This window comes from Octopus bimaculoides, chromosome 19 (assembly GCF_046866305.1).
Source record: "Octopus bimaculoides isolate indiv1 chromosome 19, ASM4686630v1, whole genome shotgun sequence".
Taxonomy (NCBI): domain Eukaryota; kingdom Metazoa; phylum Mollusca; class Cephalopoda; order Octopoda; family Octopodidae; genus Octopus; species Octopus bimaculoides.
This window is the reverse complement of record NC_142946.1, coordinates 37262618-37274577: the sequence shown is the minus strand read 5'-3', so window position 1 is coordinate 37274577 and position 11960 is coordinate 37262618. Positions and strand designations below refer to the sequence as shown.

Genomic DNA, 11960 nt, shown 5'->3' with positions numbered 1-11960 from the left:
TAGCAGTGTTCTACAAACAGCCAAACATGCCCTGTTTGAAATTAAGCAATCACAACAATAATCATAACAATGCATTTGTATATTTTGGTTCCATTATTTAGTTTAGTTAATATCATCACAACTTTTACAAGAGAAATCATCTAATACCTGCATTATGAATTTAACCATTTCCATGAATGTTTTCAATTTAGATTTTTGGTAAACTTCCCAGTTTGACTCATGAATATTGAACCATCCTTTACCAATGTCTCTAAGGCTTGTTCTAATTGCAGCACGGAGAGTGGATATCCAACTATCTTTCAAAAATAAGGAAATCTAAGAAAAGAATTCAAAAAAATTTTTGAATTAAAGGTTATCATTAATTAGCAACACATCTCAGTTTCAAAAACATCTATTTGTTGTACTTGCCAGTAGTCTGGGTACACAATATCAGTTAAATGTAATAAAGCAAGGAAAGAAATGTCTTAAGTAAGAATGCAGCACATGAGACAAATGCAATGAGCTAAAATAGCTATTTTATCTGTTCAGCTCCTACAACTCTTCAGGAATAATATGATGTCATAGTCAGAGATATCATATATCTAAACTTCAACCACTCCAGGGATACAAGAATATGATTATCTTTATGTATAGGGGAAAAAAATTCCAATATAAAATTCAAAATAATGTAGAAACCTGAGCAGTTGCTTGAGATTGTGTTTGTTCAAATTCATCAATTTTCAAGGGTTTTGTAGTGGGCACATGAAAGAGGGACATAGAGGCCACTTTGTTACACTCTATACGCAGCTTCACACATGTATGAACAGTTTCCTCCCGTGTCAGCAAGGATGTGAAAGCAAACTTATCATATTGTTCTTCAAATGGGTAATCTGGAACATCCTCACATACACCTAAATTAAGAGAAGCATTTATTCATTAGTCTTGGAAATTTCTTCAGCTAACTTAGCCACAGCAAAGAAACTAAACTACTATCTCAATTTTGCCAATCTAAGAAAAACCATCAAAATCCATGAGTATAACCATTTTCTCTCTCTTATAAATTAATAACAAAAATTGTTTGCATTATTTTTAATTATTATCTAAATGCTAAATATTCTATGATCCATAGAGTTTAATATAATGAGATTGTGTTACTGAGGAAGGAATTGCTGCATTATAAGAGCAGTTATAAGTGTTGGGTGGTCGTCAGGTTGGTTGGTTGATTTCTTCTGTTATATTTTACATCATTTAGAAAGAAAGAGAGAGAGAGAGAGAGAGAGAGAGAGAGAGAGAGAGTAAATGAGAGAAACAAAAAGAGTTAACATATGAAGTGCAAAATGAGTGCTCATACTAGGCTTGGTGACAGGTAATAAGTAAAAGAACATTACACACATACGTTTTGAAAGAGAAAGAATCATAGAAACAGAGGAGGAGGGGAGGAGGGAGAAAAGGAGGAGGTGACAGAATATTTATACAACTGAGAAATTTGTTTTATTTAAATTACTTATAAGTAATAAATATTTTTCATTTTAAAATCATTATTCATTTTGTCATGCAGTATAAACAACAAGAAATTTGACAAGTTATATTCATTGTATGTACACTATATTTTATATCACCCACAGCAACAAAAATATACTTCAAAAGTTACACATCATATGATGAGTTACACTGTTACATATCTTTAGTTTTGTCATCAAATCTAAAAGGCAAAGATTGATTACAATCAAAGATTCTTTTTTCTTTTTTCTTTTTTTTTTTTTTTATATTTGTTTCAGTCATTTGACTGCGGCCATGCTGGAGCACCACCTTTAGTCGAGCAAATCGACCCCGGGACTTATTCTTTGTAAGCCTAGTACTTATTCTATCGGTCCCTTTTGCCGAACTGCTAAGTGACGGGGACATAAACACACCAGCATCGGTTGTCAAGCAATGCTAGGGGGACAAACACAGACACACAAACACGCACACAAACACACACACATACATATATATATATATATATATATACATATATTGCATTATTTTTAATTATTATCTAAATGCTAAATATCCTATGATCCATAGAGTTTAATATAATGAGATTGTGTTACTGAGGAAGGAATTGCTGCATTATAAGAGCAGTTAGGAAGGGCATCCAGCTGTAGAAACTCTGCCAAATTAGATTGGAGCCTGGTGTTGCCATCCGGTTCACCAGTCCTCAGTCAAATCGTCCAACCCATGCTAGCATGGAAAGCGGACGTTAAACGATGATGATGATGATGATGATGATGATATATACGGCGGGCTTCTTTCAGTTTCCTTCTACCAAATCCACTCACAAGGCTTTGGTCGGCCCGAGGCTATAGTAGAAGACACTTGCCCAAGGTGTCACGCAGTGGGACTGAACCCGGACTCATGTGGTTGGTAAGCAAGCTACTTACCACACAGCCACTCCTGCGCTTATTAATCTTTCTAAAACACACTTTTAGTTTTGGCTATAACATATGTATTATCAATACCCTTGATTCTTCTTCTTTGTTAAGATCAAAGAAATTGAAGTGGTTTTACAGATATGACATTAGTTAACTATAGATGGATGGATGGATGGATGGGTGTATGGATGGAAGGACAGATAGATGTATGAATGCATGGATGGATGGATGGATGCATGGCAGGATAAATATTTTATCAACATTGAGATATGTTATCAGAATAAAAATTGAATCAAAGAATTACTTTTAATCTCTAAAGACATGGAATATCAGTTACTTTAACCACTTGGTATTGTTAAATTAATATTCAAAAATTAGCACAATCGCTGACTAATTGTGAAACATTAATTATCTATTCTCTCAAACATTTTACTGACAATATTTTACATAACCCTTTAGCATGCAAATTATTTTGTCAAATGTAATAATTATTTATTCTCATCTGTTTTGAATTAATCATGTATTATCTCATAGCTTCAAGATTTCAATGATGTGATTGTTTTTTAAATTATTTTATTGGATATGTGTGAGACACTAGAAACTGGTTGAATATTTTGGGCCGGATATGGTCAGTTCAGATGCTAAAGGGTTAATTCTGTTTCCAAAACTAAACACTATATTACATTATTTACATTTGATGGATATTTGTCCTCATCTTGTTTGTTGTTAACACAACGTTTCGGCTGATATACCCTCCAGCCTTCGTCAGGTGTCTTGGGGAAATTTTGAACCTGGGTTCTCATTCCTAACGATGTTACTATTATTATATTATTATTATTATTATTACTATTATTATTCAAGTTAAAATAATAGACAGGGAACAACACTGGAAAATACGAAAACTAAAAGAAGCAGCACATATGCTAGGACACAACAACCTCCTAAGCAGACCGAGTGCAGATATGAATAGCATATGGGAACCGGTATTGAGGAAGGATAGAAAAATAATAGATTTATAACCCCTAAAATCCACTCCATAATTGCCCACGGGCATATGGCGTAGTGGTTAAGAGCGCAGGCTACTAACCCCAAGATTCCGAGTTCGATTCACGGCAGCGACCTGATTAATAATAGTAATGATAATAATAATATAATAATAGTAACATCGTTAGGAATGAGAACCCAGGTTCAAAATTTCCCCAAGACACCTGACGAAGGCTGGAGGGTATATCAGCCGAAACATTGTGTTAACAACAAACAAGATGAGGACAAATATCCGTCAAATGTAAATAATGTAAATAATTCCTCATCTCTTAAATATAGAACTGTATTAAACAATATATTGTTTTACAGTTACATATTTTCTTTGAGATAAACCAATAATCACCTTGCATTGAAAGCTTTTCAACAATTGGTTCAGGTTGTGTAACAAATGTAAACGTTATTGGATCATCCCTTACGGTTTTGTCAAATATTATCTTGTTCATTGTTCTACAAAAATCTATATTCACTTCTTTCTCCAAGAGTTGGATATGATCTTCAAGACTGTTGAAAAGAAAGAGAAATGAATATAGAAACATCAAAGTTGTATGACATTGAATAAAAAGTTAAAACTTAGCAGATAGTCCAATAGATAATAATATATTTCTGATGACATTGATTACTCCTTAAGAAATCATTCAACAGTATCATACTTTCTTCTTATTAAAGCACCATGGTGTGCTCTCCAAACTCCAATCAGCAACAGCTAACTCTCATCTTACATTAGGATACCTACCTTGCTTTGTGTCCTTCGAGAGTTAGCAGACTTTTATGTTCACAGTTCATCCTAACTTTCGTTATTTCTTTCAAATCATTTCTGCTGGCACAGAGGTTCACCAACTTCTCACCAATTTATTTACAAATTTTTTGATTCCACATGCACTAATTCAAGCAGCTATGGACTTCTTTTGGATTCTATGCCTTGTAGTTTGGTGTAATTTTACTGAATTCTAAATTTGAACACTCAGATCTGATTCTTAACTAGAGATTATTTAATTAAAGTTATGCTCAATAATGAGAACATTTCATTTTAGCTTTGATGATTGATTTTCGTTAACAAAAGAAAAAAATCTCCAAAATTATAAATTGAATAGAGTCATGCAGTGGAGAGGAAATTCCATCTTTGCAAGTATGAAGACAACCCCAAACCTATTTTGAGAGAATAATAACAAGAGGTTATAGAAAAAAACATTCACTGATTTGGCATTTTTGGAAAAACATCCCACTACTCTCTCACCAACTCCCTATAGCACACACACATACACACACACGCACACACATCAAATCCCCATTTGACCACTCCTACCCGTCTTAAACGCCTACTATCACAATTCTTCTTCTCTCTAAAGTATAGTAAGGTAACTTTCTCATTAGGCATTTCCTCAAAGATATGGAAACAAAATAGTGTAACCTATAAAATGCCCCCAAAAATAATCATGAGAAATTTAGAGCAAAGTTGTCAGCTTATGAGATCCATCCATTTTTGCTCATATAGATTATTCCAAACATTTTCTTTTGTTTTACATTCAGTAAACATAGTAAAAATAGAAGACAATTTTTAAAATAAAATAATTTTTACTTTTTGTCTTTGTAAATTCCACATGTATTTTTTGCCCATTCTGTCATTCTCTTGAGAGATGCCTGATCAAGTTCACCAACTCCATCCATTGGCATGCAATCAACATAAAGATGGTAACGTAACAAAGCTTCTGTTGTTTTTCGCTGTTTGACAGCTTCAGCAATACGCTTGGCAAATACTCGAGGATCTTCAGCACAGAACATTAAATAAATTCTTGGTGTCCATGACTGGTTTTCTGCTAATATAACTGGGAAAACATAATGACAATAGCTAGAAATAGCAAATTTGTGTGTGTGTGTGTGTGTGTGTGTGTGTAAAGGGCCTCAAAGTAAAGGGATCTAATAAGCAAGAAAACGATGCTTCTGATGAGAGCCAAACCAAAATTCCTGCCATTAACCAATGCGAGAGTTGAAGTAAGCTTGATGATGGAATTTGTCAAGCATCGTACAAAAGACTGGCTGAAAAAAAACACAAGATCACCAGCGAAGAAGAACAAGAGGTAAAAACAAATGGAGAACTTCCAGCAAAGAAGAACAAGAGGTAAAGACAGATGGAAAAATTACGGAACAAGAAAAGGAATTTGGAAAGACAGTTATGCACCTGAAATTCTGAAGATAAAGCAGGATTAGGGAAGATCTGGAAATACCTCAAAGAAAGGTAGAATACATGGGGAAGAGACGACTGCAATTAAAGAGACAGCAAGAAATGTTCTTCTGGGAGCCTTACAAGTATACCAGGAGCCTCATCAGTTACAATCAGATGCATTCTGAACAGAGAAAGTCACTCTGAAAGAGCACTTGATGAATAAGACATATTCAGAGACCAGGCAGCACAGAGTCAGTCCCCTGAGCACATTGCAAACCTGGTGTAGTCCAACCATACTAGGGAAGAAGAAAGTAACAGGAAATCTCCAACATTTCAGCAAGTGGCTAAGAAAGCTAGGAAAAAGTCTGCCTTTCTCTTGAACAGTATACCTTTCTGGCTCAAAGGTCTTCAGAGGGTTACATGTTAAATAAAGTTGCTATAGAACTTTCATGTCAGCTGCCAGTGGCTGAAAGCAGCTAGTAGGTACATTGCCAAGGAACAGCACTCAGAGAATGTGATCTAGTTCTACCTAATCTCACTCTTGAATGTAGAAGGAAAGATATTCTTCATAATAATGGCATCAAGATTATCTCCTCAGCAACAACTATATTGGCGCATCAATTAAGAAGGACGATGTCTCTAGTGGAGCTAGTTGCCTGGAACATGGAAGTATGATCTGGGAAGCCATCTAGTAAGTGAAGGAGAACAACATTCACTTGGATAGGATGTGGTTGGGTTTGACAAAAGCCTACGGTTTTGTACTCCACCAGATGATACAAATATTTTTCTAGATGTACCATATTTGGAAGAGAATATCCAAAATATATGATGCATTTTTCATCAGATTTAAGATATGGTTTAGCACCAGAGAATACACAATTAAGCTAGACTGTAGGTGGAAATCACAAAGAGATGCACAATGTCACCAATACTCTTTATTCTGGTGATGTAGGCGCTCCTAAGTGATGTAGAAAGCAAAGCGAAACCTGCAGAACTTGGCAAATGTCAAATGTCACTGCCTTCTTGGATGATGCTACTATTCTAGCATCCAAAGAGTCAGAGGCTTGTAATTTGCTCAGAAAAATGGATGACATAATAACCTTCAAACTGAAGAAGTCTGGAATTCTCCCCGAGGAAAGGGAAAGTGAGTCAAGAAATCAGCTTCGAAGTAGGTGGCAAAAGGAACCCTACATTATCAAAACAGCCAATGAAGAATCTTGGAGATGGTGCAATAAAACTTTAATAGACACCAAACAGATGAAAGAATTCACTAAATCAGACTGATGTTGACCTATGCTGCTAAGAGGCAAAGTTGAAGTTGCCACTTACATCAAATATAGAAGAGTACAAGGCAAAGGTGATGAGATGGCAGGTACATGTGCATGCATGTGTGCGTGTACATGCATGAATGCCTTTGTACTTTTTTCCCACATCCTACTGTTTGGCAACTTGGATTGGTTTATTCACATTCCTGTAAGTAAGTAGTTCAGTGAAAGAGAATATTAGAATAAGTACTACGCAAAATTAGGATAGTAGATGGTTTGTTCAACTAAACCTGTTAAAGTGGTGCCCCAACATAGTCTTAGTCCCATGACTGAAAAAAGTAAAAAGTAAGAGAGAAAAAGTATTTACCATTTTCAGGATCTGTTATCCCTACCACAAGATTGCCATCATCATCAATTAAACGACCTTCAGAATTCACTTCTTGAACAAAATATTCTTTGGTATCAGGTTTGTAGCCAAGCACTCCAACTTTCTTCCAAGCATGAGAACTTTCAGGAACACCTAATAACAAAAACTTCTTGTTACAAAATAATAATGTCTATAACCTGGCATATTTAGATGTGTTTCCATTAACCAAAACAACGGAATTCCACACTTCATAGTGTGCTACTATCTTAGCTCGCTCCTGAACAGTTAAGCAACAGTCATCTGGACAATTAGTCAATAAGAAAATAAAGAATCCCCATTAGTGTTCTCCGTTGAAAAAAAATCTTTCTGTCATGACTTCAGTGACACTAAAAATTCTATAAGCAATTTCTAATGCCTAATTACTTTCCACGCACTCTATATATACATATACATATATACACATAAATACATAGTAATATATTACATATCATTATCATTGTTTAACGTCTACTTTCCATGCTGGCATGGGTTGCATGGTTTAACTGAGGGTTGGCAAGCCAGATGGCTGCACCAAGCTCCAATCTAATCTGGCAATGTTTCTACAGCCTGTTGCCCTTCCTAACGCCAACCACTCCAAGAGTATAGTGGGTGCTTTTTACGTGCCACTGGCAGAGGACCAGTTAGGTGACACTGGCATCGATCAAGCTCGAATGGTGCTTTTACGTGTCACTGGCACAGGAGCAAGTCAGGCAGCACTGGCAATGATCACACTCGAATGGTGATTTTTATGTGCCACTGGCACAGGACAGGTGAGGCAGCACTGGCATCAACCAGGTTTGACTGGTGATTTTTACATGCCACCAACATGGATGCCAATCAGGTGGTACTGTCATCAGCCATGACAATGACTTCACTTGACTCAACAGGTCTTCACAAGCACAGTTTATTACCCAATGATTGAAGGCTACTCTTGAATGGGCTGTTTATGCTGCACTGGCATAGGCCACAGTTACAGTCTCACTTGGCTTGCAGAGTCTTCACAAGCACAGCATATCTCCAAAGGTGTCGGTCACTTGTCATTGCCTTGGTGAGGCCCAATGTTTGCAGGTCGTGTTTCAGCATCTTATCCCAGGTCTTCCTCTTCCATAGGTTCCCTCTACTGCTAGGGTGTGACACTTTTTCACACAGCTGTCCTCATCCACACACAACACATGATCATACCAGCACAGTCGTCTGTCTTGTACACCACATCTGATGATTCTTACGTCCAGCTTTTATCTCAGGGCAATTACACTCTGCCGTGTATGCACTCTGACATTACACATCCATCGGAGCATACTGGCTTCATTCCTTGTGAGCTTACGCATGTCCTCAGCAGTCATGGCCCACGTTTCACTGCCATGTAGCATGGCTGTTCGTATACATGCATCATACAGTCTGCCTTTTACTCTGAGCAAGACTCCCTTTGTCACCAGCAGAGGTAGGAGCTCTCTGAACTTTGCCCAGGCTATTCTTATTCTAGCAGCTATACTTTTAGAGCAACCACCCCCACTACCGACTTGGTCACCTAGGTAACGGAAGCTATCAACTACTTCTCGTTTTCACCTTACTGACAGCATCCCTGTACATGGCTTGGACAGCACTCACTAACCACTCATCTATCCCTGGTTTCTGCATTGACCACCAGATAAGGGATCAGAGGACCCTGTCAAAGGCTTTCTCCATATCAACAAAAGCCAGGAAAAGAGGTTTATCTTTGGCTAGGTATTTCTCTTGCAGCTGTCTTACCACAAATATAGTAGCAGTGGTGCTTTTCTCTGGCACAAACCCAAACTGCATCTCATCTAGACTGACTCTCTCCCTAATTAGTTGGGCTGTGACCCTCTCTGTGACTTTCATTACCTGATCCAACAACTTGATACATCTGTAATTATTTGTATCTAATGCATCACCTTAACCTTTGTAGCAGTTGATTATGGTGCTGCTATACCAGTCATTGGTTATGATTCCATGTATCACCTGACTGACTATAGGGATGACTGGACTATAGTCGACACCATCTGATATTTTAAGCACACAATATGAGATGTTTAGATATCCAGAAGATCCACAAGGCAGGTAAGGGTATGTAAGTGCCACAAAAGGACTGTTGCTGAGCTCCTGGTTCAATAATAGCATGTGTGAGTAGTCTAAGGCAGGGTGTGTGTGAGCATGTATATATTGAATAAAATAAGATAAAGCCAAACCAATTTGGTATTCCTAAGGAATTTATAGATAGAAAGGCAGTCTTACAACAGTCTCAAGGAAATAAATGATATTCCATCAGAAACAAGTTAAAATAGCTTCAAAGGAAAGAATTAGTGGAGTTCACATTTTTAGAAGTTATTAGAGAGAGAGAGAGAGAGAGAGAGAGAGAGAGAGAGAGAGAGACAAGAAATTAGATTTAATGCAGAAAATGTAAAAGGAAAATATGAAAATAAAAATATGTTTAGAATGTTAAAGTTGCTGTTCCGTTATCCAAGAAATGTGTTGTGTAGAATGCATAAACAGTCTTCTTTCCCATGATGTGTAAAGTCTGATAAGAACTCATGTGTTGTTATTTCAAATGCAGATATTAATTCCATGTGATGTTCAGTCAAAAGGATCATGTAGTATGATCCTTTTGAATGAATGAATGTATGTATGCATGCATGTATGTATATGTATGCTGGGGACTGTGGTGGTGGTGGTGGTAGTAGAGCTCTGAAGTATTACAGTAATATAGGAGATAAGTATAAAGTAAAAATAAATGAAAAAATTTGGAGAGATGAAGATAATACAAGTTAAAGAAATACCTTGATCATCTTTTGGATGATTCTTTAAAAAAGCAAGTCCTGGAACTGGTTTCAAAATATTGTTCTCTTCTCCCATACGTACCCATTCATAGGGTGTGCGGCAATCATATTCTTCATTATCAAAGATCTCAAGTGGAAGATATGTTTTGAAAGGAGTTGTTCGTTCTTCAATTATATCTATATTTTTAGATTCAGGATCAAAAATATTTATAGGAATCAATTCATCACATGATATTCCTTCAGCAGTGAGTAAATCAGTGAGGTTAAGACTTGCATAGAGACGTCGTCTTCTATAAACAAAACAGAGACAACAAAACATGTCAGAATTGCCACATTATTCCCTAGAAGTGGTCGCTATTCCAGTATGAATACCATATTTTAATAAATTTAATGCATGTTCATTTGAAGCAATAATATGTTATAGCTTACTGGAAAACCTATGTAGCTAAAAGATCTTAATGTCAGTTCACAGAAGAAATCCAACGTACCATCTTTATAGTGGTACAAAAATGTGGGTGAAAAGCACCATTTGAGTGTGGTCAATGCCAGTGTCGCCTGACAGGCTCCCTTGCCAGTGGCATATAAAAAGTACCATTTGAGTGTGGTTGATGCCAGTGCAGCCTAACTGGCTCCCTTGCAGGTAGTATGTAAGAAGCACCATTTGAGTGTTGTCATTGCCAGTGCCGACTGACTTGCTCCTGTGCCAGTGGCATGTAAAAAACACCATTGAATTGTGGTTGATGCCAGTACCACCTGACTAGCCCTTGTGCTGGAGGCACATAAAAAGCATCCACTACACTCTCAGAGTGGTTAGCGTTAGGAAGGGCATTCAGCTGTAGAAACCTTTCCAGATCAGATTGGAGCCTGGTACAGCTTTCTGGCTTGCCAGTCCTCAGTCGAACTGTCCAAACCATTCCAGCATGGAGAGTGGGCATTAAACGACGATGATGAGGATGACAAACTCCAATACATGTCAGGTACTTTTTATAATAATTATAATCTAAAATGTATAATCATCAAATGGATCAAGGTATAAAATATATAATAGCATGTGTGGCAAGTTACCTTTCAATTTCAATTTTTCGTGGACATTTTCCAGTAGGTGTATAGTATGGTAGCTGAACTTTTGCTTCAAAAGATTTCCATGGAAAATCCTGATGAGAAAGACATGGATTTCCTGATTACCATCAATTGAATATTTTGGAGCTAGCTCATAATTAAAATGTACAGCTGAATACAAAAACAAGGAACACACTATTGTTCTTTAAAAAAAAAAACAATGTTTTTCTAAGATGGTTGTTGTCTTACATTCATCTGAACTAAGTAGGAAGGGGAATGAAAATTATCTAAAATTATAGAAATATATTTGTCAAAGAAAGAAATCATTCATGGCTACAGAAGAGGCAGAAATTGCATTTATTCTGAAAATGAAAGCATATTTTGTTTTGTGAATCTCATGTTTGTAAATATTTCAAACAAAAATTGATGGTAAAAACCAAAAGGCAACAATTTGCAAGATTCGAACCCCTTGTAATTAATCTACACAAATTTTTTACAAGTAACAGTAAATGACTGAAATGTTTGAAATACTCTGTAGCATGGGCAGGGACAATGATATCATTTCTGGAGGAGTCAATGTAAGCAGACAACTGTCCATAGTTACATTAGAAAAATTGTTTTTCTTTAAATAGCTAAATATGAAATTTGGCTATTTTCAGGAGGATTGCTAAAATGAGGGTTGTATTATATCAGTGAACATACTATAGAAATTTTCTATAGGAATATACTAAACATTGCATATTACTTTGATCAATATTCTATGTCAAATGTTTATCTCCAGTAAATATGTCATTATAACTGATATAGTAAAATGAATGTTAAAGGTTTATAAAAATC

At 36.3% G+C, this 11960-nt stretch overlaps 1 protein-coding gene across 1 annotated transcript in view; it reads right to left on the bottom strand.

Annotated features, from left to right (window-relative positions):
* The window catches only part of LOC106881614 (dynein axonemal heavy chain 1), a 176133-nt gene that overhangs the window by 155468 nt on the left and 8705 nt on the right, over nt 1-11960 (bottom strand). Inside the window, exons 5-11 of the mRNA XM_089337496.1 lie at nt 11130-11218; nt 10065-10354; nt 7231-7383; nt 5014-5260; nt 3781-3938; nt 676-890; nt 148-315 (exon numbers count right to left, since the gene is read on the bottom strand). Of these exons, the coding sequence (XP_089193622.1) occupies nt 148-315; nt 676-890; nt 3781-3938; nt 5014-5260; nt 7231-7383; nt 10065-10354; nt 11130-11218 (1320 nt within the window). The remainder of the gene's footprint in view (nt 1-147; nt 316-675; nt 891-3780; nt 3939-5013; nt 5261-7230; nt 7384-10064; nt 10355-11129; nt 11219-11960) is intronic.